General features: G+C 48.2%; 1 protein-coding gene and 1 long non-coding RNA gene across 4 annotated transcripts in view; one reads left to right on the top strand and one right to left on the bottom strand.

Moving 5' to 3' along the window:
• Positions 1-24143, top strand: part of LOC307212000 — a 284098-nt gene that overhangs the window by 49505 nt on the left and 210450 nt on the right. The window lies entirely within an intron of this gene.
• Positions 1-24143, bottom strand: part of EPHX2 (epoxide hydrolase 2) — a 94765-nt gene that overhangs the window by 43078 nt on the left and 27544 nt on the right. Inside the window, exons 6-10 of the mRNA XM_079968870.1 lie at positions 20436-20510; positions 19391-19486; positions 16516-16594; positions 13855-13889; positions 10227-10253 (exon numbers count right to left, since the gene is read on the bottom strand). Of these exons, the coding sequence (XP_079824996.1) occupies positions 10227-10253; positions 13855-13889; positions 16516-16594; positions 19391-19486; positions 20436-20510 (312 nt within the window). The remainder of the gene's footprint in view (positions 1-10226; positions 10254-13854; positions 13890-16515; positions 16595-19390; positions 19487-20435; positions 20511-24143) is intronic.

Raw genomic sequence — 24143 nt, 5'->3', positions numbered from 1 at the left:
TTATCCCTGTTTGCCGCGGAGGAAATTCAAATAACCTCAGCAAAACCAGCGACGGGGTTTGGGGTGGGCAGGAGGAGTTGGGCCGCAGCTGCTTCCAAAGGTGCAGAAAATAACAGAGCAGGAAGGAAACTAGAACTCTCTTGAAATCCTTAAGGAGGATACTTTGGTACCTTGGCTCTCGAACTTAATCCGTTCCGAGAGTCCATTCGACTCCCAAAACCATCCGAAAACCAAGGCGCGGCTTCTGACTGGCTGCAGGAGCTTCCTGCACTCAAGTGGAAGCCAGGTTGGACATTTGGCTTCCGAAAAAGGTTTGTAAACCGGAACACGTTACTTCCGGGTTTGCGGCGTTCGGGAGCCAATTTGTTCAGCAACTAAGCTGTTCTGGAACCAAGGTTCCACTGTACAGTGGTGCCCCGCAAGACGAATGCCTCGCAAGACGGAAAACCCGCTAGACGAAAGGGTTTTCCGTTTTGGAGGTGCTTCGCAAAACGAATTTCCTATGGGCTTGCTTCGCAAGACAAAAATGTCTTGCGAGTTCCTGCGGTTTTTTCTCCTTCCCCCCCCCTTTTTCTAAGCCGCTAAGCCGCTTATCTGCTAAAAGCCGCTAAGCCGCTAATAGCGCTAATCCGCTAAGCCGTCAATGGGCTTGCTTCGCAAGACGAAAAAACCGCTAGACGAAGAGAATCACGGAACGGATTCTTTTTGTCTTGCGAGGCACCACTGGACCCGGCTGTTAGAATTTCTGCTCCATGATTGCAGTCATGGGATTTTTGTCTATCCCATGACGGTGTATGTTTTGACTTCACAGAGTGGGAAGTGACGAAGACAGGATGTTTGTGTTACTGTGTTCCGTGAACGTGAAGTGGGACTATTGTCCTTTGTTTTGTTTTTTCTCTTCGCTGTCTGATGCTAGAGAGAGAGGGAACCATGTTGCAGTGCTCCGTATGTGTTTATATGTAAATAAAGTAGATTAGCCAAAATGCTGAGTTGCTGAGGTCTGTCATGCAAGGTGCGCAAACTCTGCGGATCCCTAAGTGTGCCAGTTGGCATCGGTCACTGTGATGTTCAGGCTGAAGAAAGCTTCTGAAGCTCCCAAACAATCGACCAGGAGGGAGGGAACATGCCAGTCGGGCATGTGTCTCTGCCAGGGTCCTACTCGAGTGTAGGCTGAACTCCTGACATTGACAAGCTGGAATGTGTGTGCTGAGGATGGCTACCAAGATGGTAGCCATCTTCAAACCAAGGGATTCAAATTGCAAGGAGGGAGATTCTGATTAAACTTTAGGAAGAACTTCCCGATGGCAAGACAGCCCAGAGAGTGCACGGATGAGTGGGCAGGCTCCTAGCTTCTCTGAAACTGAGTGAAGAGGTGCAAAAGGAGGAGAAGAAGAGTTTGGACTTTATATCCTGCCTTTCACTCCCCTTAGGAAGTCTCAAAGCAGCTCACAATCTCCTTTCCCTTCCTCTCCCACAACAAAAACTCTGTGAGGTGAGTGACTTCAGAGAAGTGTGACTAGCCCAAGGTGTTAGAATTCCTGCTCCATGATTGCAGACATGGGATTGTTGTCTTTCACATGACGGTATATGTTTTGGGAAGTGATGGAGACAGGATGTTTGTGTTACTGTGTTCCGTGAAGTGGAATATTGTCCTTTTTCTCTTTGCTGTCTGATGCTAGAGAGAGAGGGAGCCATGCTGCAGTGCTCCGTGTGTGTTTATATGTAAATAAAGTAGATTAGCCAAAATGCTGAGTTGCTGAGGTCTGTCACGTAAGGTGCGCAAACTCTGCGGATCCCTAAGTGTGCCAGTGCCTGTTGGCATCGGTCGCTGTGATGTTCGGGCTGAAGAAAGCTTTTGAAGCTCCCAAACGAACAACCAGGAGGGAGAGAACATGCCAGTTGGGTATGTGCCTCTGCCAGGGTCCTACTCAAGTGTAGGCAGAACTCCTGACACAAGGTCACCCAGTAGCTGCAGGTGGAGGAGCGGGGAATCGAACCTGGTTCACCAGATTACGAGTCCACCGCTCTTAACTACTACACCACCCTGGCTCTCCCCCTCACTTGGCCTGTGCTCTTGGCGGGGGCCAAACACCATCCGCTAGGTATGCTCCTGGTGGCCAATCAAATGCCTCTATTGGGAAACCAGCAAGCAGGACCCAAGAACAAGAGCCCTTTCCCCACTTGTGGTTTCCAGGAACTAGCATTCAGAGGCATCATTGCGTCCAGCTGCGTAGGCAGAGCAGACATCATGGCTAGTAGCCATAGATAGCCCTCTCCTCTGTGAATTTATCTAATCTTCTTTTATAGCCTGCGGACCTTGCCAACAAAGGTCCATATAGTTAAAGCTCTGGTTTTCCCAGTAGCAATGTATGGAAGTGAGAGCTGGACCATAAAGAAGGCTGATCACCGAAGAACGGATGCTTTTGAATTCTGGTGCTGGAGGAGACTCTTGAGAGTCCCATGGACTGCAAGAAGAACAAACCTCTCCATTCTGAAGGAAATCAGCCCTGAGTGCTCACTGGAAGGACAGATCCTGAAGCTGAGGCTCCAAGACTTTGGCCACCTCATGAGAAGAGAAGACTCCCTGGGAAAGACCCTGATGTTGGGAAAGATGGAGGGCACAAGGAGAAGGGGACGACAGAGGACAAGATGGTGGGACAGTGTTCTCGAAGCTACGAATATGAGTTTGACCAAACTGCGGGAGGCAGTGGAAGACAGGAGTGCCTGGCGTGCTCTGGTCCATGGGGTCACGAAGAGTCGGACACGACTAAACAACAACAATTATTTATTAAATTTACACACTGTCCTTCTTCAAGAGCCCACAGGGCGGTTTACAACACCAGTCTAGGTTAGTGCCCCTCGCTGCTTCCTGTGGCAGTGAGTTCCATAGTTTAATTGTGTGCTGCGTGAAGAAACGCTTCCTTTTATCTACTCTGGGTCTTCCAACATTCCGTTTCAATGGATGTCCAATGGCAGGAGGGAACCACAATGGGAAAAGGCAAGTCGCTCCTTGCCCCTTTGCAGACACACAAACGCTCTCCACAAAGCCACACACAAGAGCAGCGACATCGCTCCGCGGCAGATCAAGGTCGCTGCATGAATTAAACATTTAAACCACCAGCGTACGTTCCTTTGCTTTCACTAATTCTGTTAATGCTGCTTTCTCCCCTGCTACCCCGCACTGCTTTATCTAATGTCATTCCAAAGTCCTTGCTCCACCAACTGCTGAACTTTCACTCCTGCAAACAAATTATTCAGGCCGCAGCCATGCCAGCAAATCTCACTCTTCTGAGGGCACCGAACAGTTACTGACCTTAGAAAGGAGGTGTGCAAACAGATGACAGCCGGCGCTTTCCGTAGAAGGGGAGTGAATCTGTCAACACTGCAAACCAGAGTCCCTGTAGTGACTACAGCTAATTTTCAGCAGGGGAAGGAAAGTATAAATCTAGATAAAATTGTGGGGTATGTGATTTCATTCTGATGAAGGTGGCAACATGCAGGTGCTGAGCAAAACCTACACGTAGATGCTGGCACCAAATATACCGTAAGTTGCCAGGTGGCATAAGCTACATGGGCATTGGTACCAAATGGGCCTGAGAAACAGACTTATTTTGGTTCTGCTGAATTTTACTGCCCTTATCTTTACTATATTGTATTCCTGGTGTGTTTTATTCAGACTGTGTTGCTTTACTGAGTTGCATTTTTCTACTATAGTAAATTGCCTCCTGCCAACATAGCAGTTTGAAAGGACATCAAAGTGCAAGTAGATCACTAGGTACCACTCCAGCGGGAAGCTAAACGGCGTTTCCGTGCGCTGCTCTGGTTCGCCAGAAGCGACTTAGTCTTGCTGGCCACATGACCCGGAAACTGTACGCCGGCTCCCTCGGCCAATAAAGCAAGATGAGCGCTGCAACTCCAGAGTCGGCCACGACTGGACCTACCTTTACCTTTACCATAGTAAATTGCCTTGGAATTAATTTATTTTTTAATGAAAGGCATTATGAAAAATATTTAATAAATACAGTGGAACCTTGGTTCCCGAACTCAATCCGTTCTGGAAGTCCGTTCGACTTCCAAAATGTTCGTAAACCAAGGCACGGCTTCTGATTGGCTCCGGAAACAATGCCAACAGCCGAAATGGACATTCAGCTTCCAAAAAACATTCGCAAACCGGAACACTCATTTGCGGTGTGTGGAAGCCGATTTGTTCAGGAGCCAAGCCGTTCGGGAAGCAAGGCACCACTGTAGAATTAAATTTAAAAGACATAAGATGATATAAAAATCATCCTAACTTGTTGCCTGAATGTCAACCAATTTGGAGTGCCACCACTTGGGAGTACTTTTTGCCATATTTGCCCCCCACTCCATCTTTGAAGGCAGCGGCAGCGGGTGCAAGTTTCTCAGCAGAAGACCTCAAATACTGGGAAGTCTCCTCAGCAACTAAAAGGCACAAGACTAATAGCTTATTTGACCCACCAGTTCTTTAAGAGAACTATAGTGAGCCCCTGTAGGAAAGTGCAGAGAGGATATCTTTATTTATTATTATTTTAGAAAAATGGAATTCTTTGGTAGAACAGCGTGTCCAAAAAATAAAACCTGTCCTAAATCTCCTGCAAGATATCCGCAGGAAAACGCAAAACCTGCCTAGGTCAACAATTCAGCTTAACACCCCCACTAACACTTCAAACACACTCTCTCAAGATATATGCACCTACCTCATTTTAATAAATCCTGAATTGATTCCTTCCTTCCAACAGGACTGGCAATCAGAACTACAATCCTAATTATATTGTCAAAACAGATTAATGTCTCCAAAGAGGTTAAAAGGAGGAATCATTATTTAACTTCGGAGGCGGGGGTTTGGGTGACCTCTCTCTGTGTTCGAGACCTGGCCATTTATCAAAAGCAAAAAACCAAAAGGGAAGCCGTTTTATCCAGGAAGGTCAGAGAAGCAGGATTGGCATATTTCAAACAAAACGACGTGCAATAATTAAACCGCTTCGTCGGCAAAAGTGCACCAGGACCAAGCCTTGGATGAAATCTACAACTGGCTCGATCAACGTGCTCCATTACACTGACATTACTCAAGAACGTTTTAGGAGATATATAAAAAAAGAAGTCGTATTTTCACGAAGGGAATGCAGCTAAAGCACTGGCAGCTTAAGCACTGAAGCAGCGTATCTCAAAAATAAAAACACAACCAGATTTAAATGGCATGGAAGAATCACCCCAGAGAGAGCTCATCAGGTTGAAAAGGAGCCTGAGGCTTCGATCTAGAATTTCAGCAATTTATAGGTGGCCTGCACAGAATGGAAGATGGCAGGATTCCATGGATGCACCGTATTTTTCACTCTTAAGACGCACCAGACCATAAGACGCACCTAGTTTTTGGAGGAGGAAAACAAGAAAAAAAATATTCTGAATCTCAGAAGCCAGAACAGCAAGAGGGATCGCTGCGCAGTGAAAGCAGCAATCCCTCTTGCTGTTCTGGCTTCTGGGATAGCTGCGCAGCCTGCATTCGCTCCATAAGACGCACACACATTTCCCCTTATTTTTTAGGAGGGGAAAAGTGAGTCTTATAGAGCAAAAAAAAACGGTATTTTACGGGGAGCTGGCGCCAGGCCTGTTGGCAGGCCAACTCTGCGTTACAAAGATGCCTGCAAACATAACATTTAGGCTGGCAACGTCGACCCTGCCAGGTGGAAATCCCTTGCAGACAACCGCAGTGCCTGGAGACCGGCGGTCAGGTCGTGCATCCACAGCAGTGACCAGAGGAGGAATGACCGCTGGGAGGAGCGCAGAGAGAAGAAATGTCATGGCGCATCTGCATCGGCACAACTGGATGCCTTCATTTGCCCTGACTGCAGCAAAACATGTCTCTCCCTTATTCGGTCTCTACAGCCACAGCAGGCATTGCAACCAGCATTCGAAACTCCCATTGTTCTAGGCGCGTTTTGTGACAAGGAATTTCATTAGTGCAAGCAGTTTCTGAGCACTGGGAGTAGTACTGCCCCCAAGATTTCAGATTAAAACTGCAGAGTGGAAGGAAAGGAGGAGCTTTTTCTGCCTCCCCACTTCCAGCCGCTCTCTGAAGACTCGAGAAAAGACCCTCTTAAGAATATTAGAGGGTGGGCGGGCAGGGGGAGCATGGCTTTGTTTTTTGCAGACTTCAGTTGAGGACTAGACCATACAAGAAATGAATATAAGATTTTCAGCCGCAGTTCATTCATTTTCAGCTTTCTATTCTTGTTATAAAAAGTGTGCCTTAATAATAATAATACTAATAATAATTTATTATTTATACCCCACCCATCTGGCTGAGTTTCCCCAGCCACTCTGGGCGGCTCCCAATCGAGTGTTAAAACAACACAGCATTAAATATTAAAAACTTCCCTAAACAGGGCTGCCTTCAGGTGTCTTTTAAAGATGGGATAGCTGCTTATTTCCTTCACATCTAAAGGGAGGGCGTTCCACAGGGTGGGCGCCACTGCCGATAAGGCCCTATGCCTGGTTCCCTGTAACCTCACTTCTCGCAATGAGGGAACCGCCAGAAGGCCCTTGGTGCTGGATCTCAGTGGGGCTGGACGATGGGGGTGGAGACGCTCCTTCAGGTATACAGGACTGAGGCCATTTAGGGCTTTAAAGGTCAGCACCAACACTTTGAATTGTGCTCGGAAATGTACTGGAAGCCAATGCAGATCTCTCAGGACTGGTGTTATGTGGTCCTGGCGGCCACTCCCAGTCACCAGTCTAGCTGCCGCATTCTGGATTAGTTGTAGTTTCCGGGTCACCTTCAAAGGTAGCCCCACGTAGAGCGCATTGCAGTAGTCCAAGCGGGAGAGAACTAGAGCACGCACCACTCTGGCGAGACAGTCTGCGGGCAGGAAGGGTCTCAGCCTGCGTCCCAGATGGAGCTGGTAGACAGCTGCCCTGCCCACAGAATTGACATGCGCCTCCATGGACAGCTGTGAGTCCAGAATGACTCCCAGGCTGCGCACCTGGTCCTTCAGGGACACAATTACCCCATTCAGGACTAGGGAGTCCTCTACTCTCGCCCACCCCCTGTCCCCCCAAAACAGTACTTCTGTCTTGTCAGGATTCAACCTCAATCTGTTAGCCACAATCCATACTAGCAATGTCCAGCCTAGGCATTCTGTTGTTGCGCTCATAACCTAGGTTTAAGGTGCCATTTAGCTCCTAGCTTTCATATCTCAGTTTCTAGCTCTGGCTGCAACCTTCCAACCACTCACCCTCAAAGGCACACTCCTCCACTGTCTCCCGAGACAGATGGATGCCCGTCAGCAAACCAGGAACCCACTCAGGCGGTAATGGCACCTAGAGATGCCTTGGGACACACATTCCCTCCCCTGCCCATCCCAGGTGAGGGCAACGCAGCACCAGCAGCCTTGCCCTCGCTCTAAATGGGCTATGCTTGCTTTCCCTGACCCTGGCTATTTCGCACTGTGACATTATCACGCCTATAGAACAATCCCCGATGGGCTGGATTGTGTTGCGAGGAAGCTTGCGGGGGAAAATCCACAAAAGCAGCTTCTAAGGAGGACAGCGAACAACGGGAAAACAGACCCACATAAAATATGCACATTTTATTACTGCTGTATTATTATCACTATTGTCAGTAGTCTTGTGTGTTACTGGTGGAAAATGAGGATATAAACTTCTTCATGCAGTACATAGTCATACTAGGGAAGCAGTGATTTATGAAGGAGAGGGCTGTCAGTGACTACTAGCCATAATGCTTCTGGATACCAGTTGTTGCCAACCACAAGATGGGAGAGTGCTCTTGCTCACGTTCTGCCCGTTGGTTTCCCAACAGGCATCTGGGTGGCTACTGTGAGCATGGGATGCTGGATTCAACAGAACAGAAGGGCCATTGGCATGGTTCTGCAAGCTATTCTTATTTTCTTATGCCCTTTGACACCAATTGCCATAATTGGTTGGTAGTGAATACAGTGGTACCTCGGGTTACATACGCTTCAGGTTACATACGCTTCAGGTTACAGACTCCGCTAACCCAGAAATATTACCTTGGGTTAAGAACTTTGCTTCAGGATGAGAACAGAAATCGTGCTCCAGCGGCGCGGCGGCAGCAGGAGGCCCCATTAGCTAAAGTGGTGCTTCAGGTTAAGAACAGTTTCAGGTTAAGAACGGACCTCCGGAACGAATTAAGTACTTAACCCGAGGTAGCACTGTAACTGGTTGTCTGTGGAGTGTTTTCAATATGTGTGTGTGTGGGGGGGGGGCATTCAGGGCTTTGTGGGAATGGAAGTACCCTTTCTGTCCCAATGACTGTGGGTCAGGGAAGTTACAGCCCAGCGTGGAAAGGATTCCATCCAGTGTTCAAAACTCCCATTGTTCTAGGTGCATTTTGCATCAGGGAATTTCATTAGAATGCACACTTTCTGAGCTCTGGGCTCAGTACTGCATTTAGTTAGCAACAAGAACAAGAGTTGTCTGCAAGCACCCCTCTTTCAATGCCAAAAACAGTTCTGCAGAAAGCAGAAATCTTCCTCTTCTAGAACAGTTTCAGGTAAAGAACAGACCTCTGGAACGAATTAAGTACTTAACCTGAGGTACCACTGTATATGTTTTAACCCCCATTAGGCTCTTTTCCTTTGCTGCAGGAACACTGAGCACAGTCCTAATGCACGCACAACTTAAGAGCTGGTGCATTTGGAAACCAGCCTGCTCTGAAAAACCACCACTGATGCCAAGGGCTGAAGGAGGGACAGTTTATCTCCCCTACCCACACTGGATCAAGTCGTCCTGCGTGCTGGGATGATCAGAAGGAGCCTCAGAGGCAACCGAAACGAATGACCCCAAACAAGTCCAGGGGCTAGCTGGAATACGACACTGCACAGGGCAACAGCATGCTTGTGTGTTTTTTTCGGACGGCTAACCAGCACCCGCCTCTCCCGCCCCGAAGCATCAGTCTCTTGACAGAGGATGCATCCGCTATTAAACTGATACGAGAGGCTGTACTTTAGCCAAGAGAGAAAAATTGATTAGAACATTCACTCCAGCTGCTTGCCAAGCCACGGGGGGATCTTCCTTTACTACTCTCTCCCAGCGAGGCTCAAAGAACGACACGGCTGAACTTTTAAGAGCACTTCCATTAACCGTCTTTTTCCGTCAGTCGGTTATAATCAGAGGGATAAAGGAAGGACATGTCACAGGAAGAGGAAAAGGATGCAGGCAACAACAGCCGAATCGGTTTGGAGAGGAGAGCTAACCTGAAGGCACTTGGGCAGGTAATCTGAAGATCTCATGCAAGGATGGGGAACACACCTGGAGAACTATAGGTGCTATTGGACTACAACTCCCAGCAGCCAGCAGGGACGGTGGGAATTGAAGTCTAGCAACACCCAGAGAGACACAGTATTCCCATCCCTGATTTAGTACCAAGCCAGGAATCTAGGCACAAGACAATCCCCATGCCTCAAAAGGACCAGCGAAAGCCAACTCTAAATAAAATAATAATAATAATAATAATAATAATAATAATAATAATAATAATTATTATTATTATTTTATACCCCAACCATCTGGCTGGGTTTCCCCAGCCACTCTGGGTGGCTCCCAACAGAATATTAAAAACACAATAAAACATCAAACATTAAAAACTTCCCTAAACAGGGCTGCCTTCAGATGCCTTTTAAAATTCAGATAGTTGTTTATTTCCTTGACATCTGATGGGAGGTGTTCCACAGGGCGGGCGCCACCACCAAGAAGGCCCTCTGCCTGGTTCCCTGTAGCCTCGCGTCTCACAGTGAGGGAACCACCAGAAGGCCCTCGGAGCTGGATCTCAGTGTCCGGGCTGAACGATGGGGGTGGAGGCACTCTTTTTGTGTGGACTAACTTCCACACGAAACATTAGGAGTCCCACGCATCCCTTTAAAATCCCATTTATGCTATGCAGATGAGGAAATGTGAGCAGGTGCAGGTGGGACAACAGAACATGCATGACTCAAATACGCTGGAGATAATAATTTTTTAGTTATTTGGATGTATTTCTAAGTCACTTAATTAAAAAAACCAAAACATACATGCAGTGCAAGTCAACATAAAAATAGTAAAACGACATCATAAGAACAGGAAAAAGAAGAAGAATCCACTGGGACTCACAGAGACGTCTTACAGATACGCCACGTCGTAAGAGGCGGACAGCCATGAAAAGGTTTCAAGTCTGAATATTTTTTGAAACTTACCATTTTGTCCAGGAAGACCATCAGATCCTAAGGAAGAAAAGATCAAATGAGAAGTCAATAATAATAAATTTTTATAATAATGAATTTTTATTTATACCCCGCCCTTCCCAGTTCAAAAACTGGGCTCAGGGTGGCTAACAACAAATTTAAAACACTTTAAAACACTTTATTATAAAAGCAGCATTAAAAACATGAATAACAATAAAAATAAAAAATAAAAAATCAATTAGATAATCTCCAGGGCTAGCTGGCTGAATTGGTCCTACTTGGGCCAGTGAGGAGGTCAGGGGAGAATCAGCTGTGGGGTCTCAGAGCGGGTGATCTTCATAAAAGGGGAGGGGGAGGGAAGAGAAGGGAAATAAAAGATCAGGCTGAATTCAAATTAAAGGCTACGCGGAATAGCTCTGTCTTACAGGCCCGATGGAAGGTGTTTAAATCCTGCAGGATCCTGGTCTCCTGGGACAGAGCGTTCCACCAGGTAGGAGCCATCACTGAGAAGGCCCTGGCCCTGGTGGAGGATAGTCTGACTTCCTTAGGGCCCGGGACCTCTAAACTATGGTTCTTCATGGACCTTAAGGTCCTCTGCGGGGCAAACCAGGAGAGGCGGTCCCGTAAATATGGAAGTCAAGCCTCCAGGATTTTTCTTCCGAGAGTATCTTGTTGCTACTGAACCCACGCTAGCTGTTAAAATGATGCTGATTGTAAGCAGCTGCAAATGTGCTCAGTCTACACTGCAACACACACCTATCAACTCTGGACATGCCCAGGCATTCTCTGGATGCAAGCGAGCAGGAATCTGGACTGACAGCTCACAAGGCTACACTAAAAGGGGATGTGTAACCCAATCTCCGTTGCCCAGACTTTTGGGGCCGGATCTGCTCCCTTGCTCAGAGCCTGACCAATTAGCAATGTTCCAGCAGGTGGGATTTTGGGGTATACTCTAATAATAATAATAATACTGTCTCTGCGTCTGGAGACGGTGGTACACACCTATTGCTTCTTATCCTCCATGAAGCTGCCTAAACCTCTTTTAAATGTATCCAACTTAAGAGGCCACCAGTACATACTGTGGCAGTGAATTCCATAGGTTAACAGTGTGTGCTGTGATAGAAGTACTTTTTGTCTGCCCCGATTCTTCCAAAATTCAGCTTCACTGGATGTCCCTTATTTCACGTATTATGAAAGGAGGAGAAAAACTCACTATCCCCTCTCCATTCATAATCTTATGTAGTTTTTGTAGAATCACAGAGTTGGAACTTAATTTCAACTGTGGTCGCACCATAACTGATATAAAGCTGCTAGGAAACCCGTTTTATTTTCAACGGCTTGCACAACTTCAGCAGCAAACGTAAGAGCATGAACACTCAAATCAGCCGAACCTCATAATCTCTCTGACCTGTTGCAGGCCAAATCTGACGGATGGGAGGGGCTGCCCACCTGTCAATCACCTGATATCACAACAATGGCAGGTGAAGAGCCAATGATCAGCAGGCTTGAAGTCTCCACCTAACAGCTGATGGGCGGTGACCTGAAATCTGTTTTCCCTAGCGATTGGCTGCATGTTCAAGCTCCACATGGCAAATTTGATCACATAGCCCAGGGGTCAGTAACCTTTTTCAGCCGTGGGCCCGTCCACCGTCCCTCAGACCATGTGGTGGGCTGGACTATATTTTGAAAAAAAATATGAACGAATTCCTAGAGATGCATTTTAAATAGAAGGACACATTCTACTCATGTGAAAACACGCTGATTCCCAGACCATGGGCTGGATTGAGAAGGCGATTGGGTCGCATCCGGCACCCGGGCCTTAGGTTGCCTACGCCTGATGTAGACCAGCGCTGCCTGTCCCGGCAGGGTTAAATTACCCATTCTGCATTTGTAAGAACTCAATCTTTCAGTGTCCTAGCGACTACACTTTGGAACTCCCTACTGATATCAGCCGAGGGACGCAGGTGGCGCTGTGGGTTAAAGCCTCAGCGCCTAGGACTTGCCGATCGAAAGGTCGGCGGTTCGAATCCCTGCGGCGGGGTGCGCTCCCGCTGCTCGGTCCCAGCGCCTGCCAACCTAGCAGTTCGAAAGCACCTCCAGGTGCAAGTAGATAAATAGGGACCGCTTACCAGCGGGAAGGTAAACGGCGTTTCCGTGTGCGGCTCTGGCTCGTCAGAGCAGCTTCGTCACGCTGGCCACGTGACCCGGAAGTGTCTCCGGACGGCGCTGGCCCCCGGCCTCTTGAGTGAGATGGGCGCACAACCCCAGAGTCTGTCAAGACTGGCCCGTACGGGCAGGGGTACCTTTACCTTTACCTTTACTGATATCAGCCAGCCACTTTCACTGTGCTCATTTCAGTGCCTCCTAAAAACATCCTTGTTCAGACAAGCCTGTCCAGATGTCATAGAATCATAGAGTTGGAAGAGACCACAAGGGCCATCGAGTCCAACCCCCTGCCAAGCAGGAAACACCATCAGAGCACTCCTGACATATGGTTGTCAAGCCTCTGCTTAAAGACCTCCAAAGAAGGAGACTCCACCACACTCCTTGGCAGCAAATTCCACTGTCAAACAGCTCTTACTGTCAGGAAGTTCTTCCTAATGTTTAGGTGGAATCTTCTTTCTTGTAGTTTGGAACCATTGCTCCGTGTCCACTTCTCTGGAGCAGCAGAAAACAACCTTTCTCCCTCCTCTATGTGACATCCTTTTATATATTTGAACATGGCTATCATATCACCCCTTAACCTCCTCTTCTCCAGGCTAAACATGCCCAGCTCCCTTAGCCGTTCCTCATAAGGCATCGTTTCCAGGCCTTTGACCATTTTGGTTGCCCTCCTCTGGAAAGTTGATGTGAGTTTTAGGACGTGCTGATCAGAAGGTTGGCGGTTCGAATCCCCGCGATGGGGTGAGCTCCCGTTGCTCTGTCCCTGCTCCTGCCAACTTAGCAGTTTGAAAGCACGTCAAAGTGCAAGTAGATAAATAGGTACCACTCCGGTGGGAAGGTAAATGGTGTTTCCATGTGCTGCTCTGGTTCGCCAGAAGCGGCTTAGTCATGCTGGCCACATGACCCAGAAGCTGTCCACCGGCTCCTTTGGCCAGTAAAGCAAGATGAGCGCCGCAACCCCAGAGTTGTCCGTGACTGGACCTAACGGCCAGGGTTCCCTTTATCCTTTACCTTTACCTTTATTTAGTCTATTGTTATTTTAACTTTCTGAAAGTCCTAAACGATTGCTGTTATTTTTTTCTTACCGGCTAGTAAGCAGTAAATAAATAAATAAATAAATAGCTCATAGCTCAGCTGGTTAAAGTGTTGTGCTGATAATGCCAAGGTTGCAGGTCTGAGCCCTACATGCGACAGCTGCATATTCCTGCATTGGACTAGATGACCCTCATGGTCCCTTCCAACTCTATGATTCCTGGGGTGTAGACAGTAATTAGCTAGATGGACTCAGTATATAGCAGCTCCCTGGTTTTTGGCTGAACTCTGGACCTTCCCCCCCCCCCCAACCCCATTAACGAAGTCTAGGCTATGTTTTCTCCTTTCTAATACTGTCTTGATCCAACTTTCGTTTTAAGCGTTTGCACGGGATCGATTCAAGCGAGCGCACACCAGAGGTAGGCTTCTGAATGCTGTGACCTACCTTGCATATTTCTTCCTGGGAATATTCCTCTATCTCTGCAAAAACAAAATCAATTATTAAAGCCATTTTAGTGCCCTCAAAATTCATTTTTAATGTTCCAAAGCTGCCATGCGCCTCTCCTCGTGAGCAACGCCCCTTCCAATCTCCGCAAGTGTCTGCCTCTTTGGACTCGGTACAGAAAGAGAAGCTGCTTTTTGGAGACAGATGAATAAACATTGTACTGGAGCATTCAGCAACAGGTCTTGGAACGACTTGGATAAAAGAATTGAGGGGGCCCTCATCAAATTTGCAGATGGCTCCAAATGGGAGGGGCAGCTAATGCCACGAAGACAGAATTGGGATTCAAGGTGAGTCTAAAGAGAGAACTGGGACAAAACTAACAAAATGAATTTCAGCAGGGACAATTGTAGGGCCCTACACTTAAGCAGGAAGAACCAGCGGTACAACTGGGGACCCCTGGCTATTCTTGGGCGATCAGCCTTCTTTATGGACCAGCTCTCACTTCCATACATCTCTACTGGGAAAACCATGGCTTTAACTAGACAGATATTAACTTAATCAAATTGCCATTTGTGGTTTGAAAAGTTAGCTGGAAGTTTCGGGGCACACAATGATTGCAAACCAAGCTATCTGTTTACCCTAAAACTCTTGCAGGCAACGGCAGCAATGAAAGCAGAATCTCCTGTAACTCCCCCCCCCCAAAAAAAATACCATTAAGAGCACAAATTGTCATGAATGCAGAAGAAAAAGGATAGCTGGACAGACCCAAAGTGCTGGATTCACAAGGCTCAGCACACCTTTGGCGCTTAGAGCATCTGCCTTGCATGGAGAACACTCCTTGGTGTCACCAGGCAAGGCTGGGAGACACTCCTGCCCGAAACCCCGGAGCGCTGCTGCCAGTCAGAGCAGACGATACTGAACTAGATTGCACCAGGGTCTGAGACTCTTATTCCTGCCCTGCAGGGGGTTGGACTAGATGACCCCGTAGGGTCCCTTCCAACCCTACAGTTTTATGATTTTAGGTTCCTGCGCTCATTTCCTCAAAGCTGGAAGGCAATGGGAGCTTAAAAGGGGGGGGGGGGGCTGATGGAAGGTAGGAGAGGGCAGCTGAGGGCAGCCGAGCTTTAAGCAGATCAAGAAGGGAGTGTGTCCCAGCCTCTCTTTTCCCTCCCAGCCCACTCTTTCATCATGCTAATCTCCAGCTATGCTTTGGGCCAGAGGTTCCTCACCTGTGGATGAAAAGCCCTTGGGATCTTATGAGCTGCTGCCAGGAATGTGTCTGGCATTAACAAAAGCAAAGGAAGAGGAGAGGAGTCCTTAAATGCAGCCGCTGGGAGAGATCATCAGGGGGTTTGGGCTGGGTGTCCATCAGTATGCGGATGATACCCAGCTCTACCTCTCTCTCAAATCAGAACCAGTGTAGGCAGTGAAGGTCCTGTGTGAGTGTCTGGAGGCGGTTGGAGGATGGATGGCGGCTAACAGATTGAGGTTGAATCCTGACAGGACGGAAGTACTGTTCTTGGGGGGCAGGAGGCGGGTGGGTGTAAAGGACTCCCTGGTCCTGAATGGGGTAACTGTGCCCCTGAAGGACCAGGTGCACAGCCTGGGAGTCATTTTGGACTCACAGCTGTCCATGGAGGCACAGGTCAATTCTGTGTCCAGGGCAGCTGTTTATCAGCTCCATCTGGTATGCAGGCTGAGACTCTATCTGGCCATGGACTACCTCGCCATAGTGGTGCATGCTCTGGTTATCTCCCGCTTGGACTACTGCAATGCGCTCTATGTGGGGCTACCTTTGAAGGTGACCCGGAAACTGCAACTAATCCAGAATGCGGCAGCTAGACTGGTGACTGGGAGTGGCCGCCAAGACCACATAACACCGGTCTTGAAAGACCTACACTGGCTCCCAGTATGTTTCTGAGCACAATTCAAAGTGTTGGTGTTGATCCTTAAAGCCCTAAATAGCCTCAGTCCAGTATACCTGAAGGAGTGTCTCCACCCCCATTGTTCTACCCGGACACTGAGGTCCAGCTCTGAGGGCCTTCTGGCAGTTCCCTCGCTGCAAGAAGCCAAGTTACAGGGAACCAGGCAGAGGGCCTTCTCGGTAGTGGCGCCTGCCCTGTGGAATGCCCTCCCACCAGATGTCAAAGAGAACAACAACTACCAGACTTTTAGACGACATCTGAAGGCAGCCCTGTTTAGGGAAGCTTTTAATGTTTGAGGCATTACTGTATTTTAATATTGTGTTGGAAGCCGCCCAGAGTGGCTGGGGAAACCCAGCCAGATGGGCAGGGTATAAATAATAAATTATTATTATTATTATTATTACTGCAGGCGCAAAAGAAGCAGGGCGGCTTTGCAAGGCCTTTGCCTTTCAAGGCTCACACCGTCCAGTGGGCAGCTGGTGTTCTGCAGCAAAGGCAGATCTAACGGGTGATGGAAGTTCTAACCCAACAACATTTGGAGGGTGCTATTTGGCTACCTCAACTGGTGAATAGTACTGAGCTGGGCGGAACTAAGGCCTGATGTGGTGGAAAGCAACTTCACATAATTGTAGAGTTCTGGAAGGGACCCCAAGGGTCATCCAGCCCAACCCCTGCGATGCAGGATCCCCACTTCCTCTGTCCATATGTTCAAGACAAGGGCTGAAATCAAGCTCACCTGGGGGAGCTGTGGAGTCTCCATATCCTTTCATTTCCACAGCAATGACACGGAAGCCAGCGTCAGCTAGAGCTGGGATCTGGGACAGAAAAACAAGAGTGAACTGGAAGGCAGTGGGGTGAGAATTATGCAGTAACAGCAGCAAGAGTGTTAAAGGTAAAGGTAAAGGTACCCCTGCCCGTACGGGCCAGTCTTGACAGACTCTGGGGTTGTGCGCCCATCTCACTTAAGAGGCCAGGGGCCAGCGCTGTCCGGAGACACTTCCGGGTCACGTGGCCAGCTTGACATCGCTGCTCTGGCAAGCCAGAGCCGCACACGGAAACGCCGTTTACCTTCCCGCTGGTAAGCGGTCCCTATTTATCTACTTGCACCCGGAGGTGCTTTCGAACTGCTAGGTTGGCAGGTGCTGGGACTGAGCAGCGGGAGCGCACCCCGCCGCAGGGATTCGAACCGCCAACCTTTCGATCGGCAAGCCCTAGGCGCTGAGGCTTTAACCCACAGCGCCACCTGCGTCCCAGAAATGGCCCAGAAATGGAAACAACAAGAAATACCAACTGTGGAAGAATGGAGAATGAAACTGTTAGACTACGCAGAGCTAGATAAACTGACAGGAAAGATTAGATACTTAAGAGACCAAAAGTTCATCGAGGACTGGGGGAAATTTGTGGAATATCTGGAACATATAAGTGAGGGACAGATGACGCTAAAGGGATTTAAAGAAACACTGTGAAAAAGTAAGAAGTATTGTCTAAAGGGAATAGGAAAAAAGAGATAAATAATGTCAATATAAATTTGAGAAATGCGTAATTAAAATTATAATTATGGATGATTTACAGAACAGCTGAGGGAAGTCCAAAAAAAGAATTAAGTTGTGAAAAACGATGTGAAATTAATATATTTTGTTTTGTTTTGTTTTTTGATGTTAATTAATAAAAATTTATATGCAAAAAGAAAAGAGAATTAACTCGGATTACTGGAACGATTATTTCTTTCCATCCAGGTCTGACCCCAGGCCACAAAGGCCTCCTTTGCTTTCATCCTGCACCATCTGGCCTGTCAACACTTGCTGCGTGCAAGGAGCTTAGGAGTCTCTTTCCAAGGGATTAGGAGTGGAAACAGGCTCTAAGCAACACACAGTCACTGCTATCAAGGTAGGCATCGTAGCGAAGTACGGATAGGAATTGTTAAGAAACTGGGTATGGTAAAAGGTAAAGGTAAAGGTACCCCTGCCCGTACGGGCCAGTCTTGACAGACTCTGGGGTTGTGCGCCCATCTCACTCTAGAGGCCAGGGGCCAGCGCTGTCCGGAGACACTTCCGGGTCACGTGGCCAGCGTGACATCGCTGCTCTGGCGAGCCAGAGCCGCACACGGAAACACCGTTTACCTTCCCGCTGGTAAGCGGTCCCTATTTATCTACTTGCACCCGGAGGTGCTTTCGAACTGCTAGGTTGGCAGGCGCTGGGACCGAGCAGCGGGAGCGCACCCCGCCGCGGGGATTCGAACCGCCGACCTTTCGAAAAACCACAGGCTTACTGTCTGAACAGGCAAAGGAAGAAAGGAATGGGGGAAAGGCATGAACTCAAGTGGAAGGAAAGAGGGAGACACATAGGCAACACTTGGTGAGATTCTGGAATGACCGCTCCCCACATTAAATGGGGGCCGCCCTTTGCGTGCTTGTGTGCAGCCCCCTGGACCCTATGCGGCACCATTAGCACAGGCTTGGCTTCGCCCTCCCCCAGGTGGGATACCTGGAGGTCTCCGCCTACCTCGGTCAGTTGCTCAATTCCACCTGGGGAGGCGTTGCCAAGGTGATCGCACCAGGTAGTGGGAAGGACTACCTGCCCACACAATAGGCGGAGGATCTTACCTGGGAATCGTCAGTTGGCTCCAGAGCTTCTCCCACCCTACCCACCCTCAGTTCAGACTTCTTTTGCAGGTTAACCTTTTCTCCACAGGTACGCAGGCGCTGCTACGTCAAGGTCGCTGTTGAAGGGCCAGAAAGGAATTCCCCTGCATTGGCAGGTTTGCCTTTCCCATAGCAAAATGTCACAACTTTGGCAGTATCAGGCCTTGGGCAGAATCCTTTAGTCTATCTTCCCTGAATTGGGGGGAAGAATTGGGTGCAGTGGTGACCCACGCCCCCCTCCTCTTTGTTGTGGCGATACCAGGGTTCCCCGTTAAAGGGGTTGTTTGAGGGGAGGCTCTGGCCGTACGCCTAGAGGTCGTCATTGCTCTCCCCTGTGATGGCAATGCAACGGGTGCGGGCTCTCTCTGCTTGAACATATGTTCTCCAGAGCCAGCCCCCCCCCCCCACTGGATAACCCTGATGTTCCCCAGATCCCCAGCAGGAGACTGGGAGGGATAAACGCCCAATGCCTGAGCCAAGGTCTACCCACATCTAGTAAAGTTGTGGCCAATTTTAATCCCATAGCACGTTGTCTTGAGTTGTTATTCCTCACCGGGGCCGCCCAGGGTTTGGGGGACTCCACCTGTCCACACAAACCAGAGCAGCAGCTGAATTCATTTTCCAGCCCATGTATTTCATACCTCTCCACCTTTTACTGGGTCTTCCATGCATTTCTCAGGTCTTGGGTGAGTCCCAAGATGGGCTTGGATAGGGGTTGTACTCCAAAACACCAGGAGAAGGCTGGGTTAAAGCTCCCTGTGCGCAGGAGAAACCAATGCACACAGCCTGCCTGCCCAAGACCCGCCTCCCTCTTCGCCATTCCGCACTATGAATCCCAGGTGTGTTGGCTGGGGCTGATGGGAGTTGTAGTCCAAAACATCTAGGGGGCAGTGGGCACTAATGGGGCCCTATTGCAAACATAACGGATGGAGGTCACCCTTCTCTCCACCTGCACGAAATATCTCTTACCTGGTACCTCCAAGATAACCAGGACTCTGGGAAGCCGTGGCACAGGAGAACGACCGGGCCGCTACCCAGCTCCACAAAGTGCAGACGGGTACCAGGCTAAAAGAGGAGACAGTGTAAGACATGAGTCAGATTCGCAAATGGAGCTGGAAGCAACATCACGTCCAAATCGCAGGACAAAGCCCACCATGACAAAGAACATCAAGGCTGGAGAAGAGGTGACATCAGAGCCACCTTCAACTATCTGAAGCACTGTCACACGGAAGAGGGAGCAAGACTGAGAAGAGACGGTGGGAGAAGACTGGAAGAAGTTTAAGGGATATTTGAAAAAATATGTTAATATTTGAATCTTAGAATAGCTTTGGAAGTGGATATAGGCTGTAGGGTTAGAAGTAGAAGATAGTGTATTTTAAAATAGTATTATTTGCAAGTGATAAAATGTGAAGTTATTTTAAGTGTGATTAAAATAAAAAAGATGGTTAGAAATTATGATATATATAAACTGCTAAAGATGAAGTAAAATGAAAATCAGATAGGTGGGACTTGGGGAAGCCCATTTAACAATGTTTAGAAAAATAAGGATATGACAAGAATTTGTTTGTATTGTTTTTCTATTTGTGTTCTTTATTTGTGTTATAAAATGAATAAAAAAATTTTTTGGGGGAAAAAGATTGTTTCTTTTGTGTTTTCTATTTTATCTCGGTTTATTGTACCCCACTTTGTTGACTTTGGTTTGTGAAGAGGTTTACAAATCTGCAGGTGAATAAAAATACAATAAATAAGTTCCAAGTTGCCAGAAAGTCAAGATTGCTGCAGTCTGGGAAGCCACCACTGGACTCTCATGCGTCAATCTGCAGAGCAGATTTGACAAATGCAAAGTAGCAGCTATGGGACTCACTTTAATTGTTTGCAGTACATATATATATATGTCAGCCTCCCAGCAACGAAGCTTCTCCTGGCAGTTTTCAAGGAAGAACTCACAGGATTCTTTTCCCCATAAAAAGCACTTATAGGACCCTAACCCCCAAAGCAGTCCATCTGCTCTTACCTTGATTGTCACATAGCCGTGGACCACACTCTCCGGTTCGCAGGCGGGCGGAAGGCATTCCTCCTGCTCAAGAAGCTGGGAAGAAGTAGATAATTGAAGGAAGGAGAGAGATTTCAAACACCTTTTGCAGATACAGGAATAGCAGCAAGCTGCCTAATAAAGGTAAAGGTAAAGGTACCCCTGCCCGTACGGGCCAGTCTTGACAGACTCTGGGGTTGTGCGCCCATCTCACTTAAGAGGCCAGGGGCCAGCGCTGTCCGGAGACACTTCCGGGTCACGTGGCCAGCGTGACATCGCTGCTCTGGCGAGCCAGAGCCGCACACGGAAACGCCGTTTACCTTCCCGCTGGTAAGCGGTCCCTATTTATCTACTTGCACCCGGAGGTGCTTTCGAACTGCTAGGTTGGCAGGCGCTGGGACCGAGCAGCGGGAGCGCACCCCGCCGCAGGGATTCGAACCGCCGACCTTTCGATCGGCAAGCCCTAGGCGCTGAGGCTTTAACCCACAGCGCCACCTGCGTCCCTAAGCTGCCTAATACACTAGGTGTATTAGGAGACATGGGCAGTAAAGCACAGATGAATTTTGACAAGTACTTCTTTTTAATGGGAGACATCCAACTAACTCATTCTGTTAGTGGAAGGACTTCCACTTGCATAGTTAAACTCTTTTTGGTGCACACCCTGCAACCTTCCCAAACCCTTTTCTGAGGGGTCAGGGGAACCCACACTTAGGGGAGCATAAGAGGCAGGAAGGGACACGGGTGGCGCTGTGGGTTAAACCACAGAGCCTAGGACTTGCCGGTCAGAAGGTCAGCAGTTTGAATCCCCACGACGGGGTGAGCTCCCGTTGCTCGGTCCCTGCTCCTGCTAACCTAGCAGTTCGAAAGCACGTCAAAGTGCAAGTAGATCAATAGGTCCCGCTCCAGCGGGAAGGTAAACGGCATTTCTGTGCGCTGCTCTGGTTTGCTTAGTCATGCTGGCCACATGATCCGGAAGCTGTACGCTGGCTCCTTCGGCCAATAAAGCGAGATGAGCACCGCAACCCCAGAGTCGGTCGCGACTGGACCTAATGGTCAGGGGTCCCTTTACCCTTTAAGAGGCAGGAAAAGCGCTACCGCAGAAGTGGAAATCTTTGAACTGACGGGAGCAAGTTAGTTGGATGCTGCCCAAAGAAATCGGCAAACCGATTCAGAAATGTGGCCAAATGAGAAACCCGAAAGAAATAGAAATGGACCAATATGTTCATCTTTGGGTTTCTCAATTTTTCCAGTCTCAAGTTTGGTTCCCTGCCTCCCCCTTGCCTCTTAGCACCCCACTAGGTGATTCCACTGCCCACTTTGGGAACCATTGGTTTAAAGCGAACATTCAAGTTTTCACCGCATGTGGGGTTTTTTATGCATTTATGTGCACGTTACTTGGCTGGAGAACTGCACCAAAAAATTCGGGAAAGTGTGGATTTCAAAGAATGGATGCGTTTCATTTCACATATTGTTTGGGAAAGTGCAAAGCAGGGAGGTCTGGCTTGAAATAATAATAATAATAATAATAATAATAATAATAATAATAATAATAATAATAATAATTTTTATTTATACATCCCCAGCCAGAGCCCGGGCTCAGGGCGGCTAACACCAGTAAAATTACAATAGAAACATAATGGGGGGGGGGACAAAAAACAAAACCCAATTTAAAATACAGGTTAAAATCCAATTTAAAAAGCAGCCACATTTTATTAGTAGCCCATAAATCAAAACCATAAGGGGAGGGAAGACATAAGGGTCAGACTGGAACAGGCCAGGCAGAACAGCTCTGTCTTGCAGGCCCTGCGGAAAGATGTCAAGTCCCGCAGGGCCCTAGTCTCTTCTGAGGGAGCGTTCCACCAAGTCGGGGCCAGTACTGAAAAGGCCCTGGCCCTAGTTGAGACCAATCTAACCACCTTGCAACTTGGGACCTCCAAAGTGTTGTCATTTGTGGACCTTAAGGTCCTCCGTGGGGCATACCAGGAGAGGCGGTCCCGTAGGTATGAGGGTCCTAGGTCGCAAGCTGAACCAAATTTCTACCCCCATCCTGATCCTGTGGCGAGGCAAAGAGGCAGAGAAAGACCGTCCTAAAAGCATTTGAGGAACTTAAAGGTTTATCAGAGATGGGAATGCAGCCAGGGTCTAGCACTCCACCCACAATGACATTCTGGCATCTCGTCAAGCTGGCTGGAAGGTTCTCTTTATTTTGGTTTTTCTCGCTTCCTCTTTGGTCACTTGTTTGGCACTCAGAACCTCTTGTTCACTGTAGGGTCCCATGCATGGTGCTTATGTGTGGTGGTAGCGAAGGAATCGTTTGGTGGTGATTTTGGGGGGCTGTTTTATCAGACTGAGGAGCAAGCGGACACTGAGTACTCCCGCTTGGACTACTGCAACACGCTCTACATGGGGCTACCTTTGAAGGTGACCTGGAAATTGCAATTAATCCAGAATGCGGCAGCTAGACTGGTGACTGGGAGTGGCCACCGGGACCACATAACACCGGTTCTGAGAGATCTGCATTGGCTCCCAGTACATTTCCGAGCATAATTCAAAGTGTTGGTGCTGACCTTTAAAGCCCTAAACGGCCTCGGTCGAGTATACCTGAAGGAGCGTCTCCACCCCCATCGTTCAGCCCGGACACTGAGGTCCAGCGCCGAGGGCCTTCTGGTGGTTCCCTCATTGCGAGAAGTGAGGTTACAGGGGACCAGGTAGTGGCACCCGTCCTGTGGAAAGGCCTCCCACCAGATGTCAAAGAGAAAAACACCTACCAGACTTTTAGAAGACCTCTGAAGGCAGCCCTGTTTAGGGAAGTTTTTAATATTTAACGCTGTACTGTTTTTAACACTTGATTGGGAGCCACCCAGAGTGGCTGGGGAAACTCAGCCAGATGGGTGGGGTATAAATAATAAATTATTATGATTATATATTATATAAAGCAAAGTCCTGCAAACCTCAGTCCCCAAATGCCAACCCAAGAAAATGACAACTGATTCAGTGAATTGTCAGGAAGCCTGGGAAATATCCCAAAATGCTTGTGTATGAAAGAGGCAAAGGTGTTTTTCATGTGCAGCAAATATGCTTAGCTCCCATACACACGGGAGGCCTAGATAAATTGCAACCTTTCTAATATCTACAAGCATGAGGTCTGGAAACTTGCCTTTTAAATATTAAATAATACTGCATTTTTAAAAGCAAGCAAAAATGCAAAGTTCTGCTCAATGCCGCACACACACACACAAATGCCCATATTGAGATGTAAATGAAGTGCAATTAAGATGATCCAAAGGTTTAGATTTTTCCTGCTCTGAAGCAATCTTGCCATCTAAAAGCGCCCTTTGTATTTTCTTTACCACAAAACCTGGCAATTCAGTGAGTGCAAAAGTACAAGCCTGGCTCAGTTAGTGCAGAAGAGAAAGTTTCTACGCTTCTGCGGTTAATAGTTCACTCAGCAGAGGCCTCTCTAGAGAGCAGAAGAAAGGAACCTTCCAAAGGATGGAGGGGATCCACTTTCAAACAATCAGCTGGTACGTGAGCTACCTTTGTAGACGGGAGGGAAAATGCAGCAGCTTGTTAGAACTAGGAGCGACGGAAGCACTACGGAGAGGCACTTTGCTCCGGCACTGAGTAACGAGATCCTGCTGGGCCAGTCACGGAGGAAGGCTTACAAGGTTAATATGCCCAACACTGCTG

This window comes from Podarcis cretensis, assembly GCF_951804945.1.
Source record: "Podarcis cretensis genome assembly, chromosome: 3".
NCBI classification, from domain to species: Eukaryota; Metazoa; Chordata; class Lepidosauria; order Squamata; family Lacertidae; genus Podarcis; species Podarcis cretensis.
This window is presented reverse-complemented; position numbering and strand designations above follow the sequence as displayed.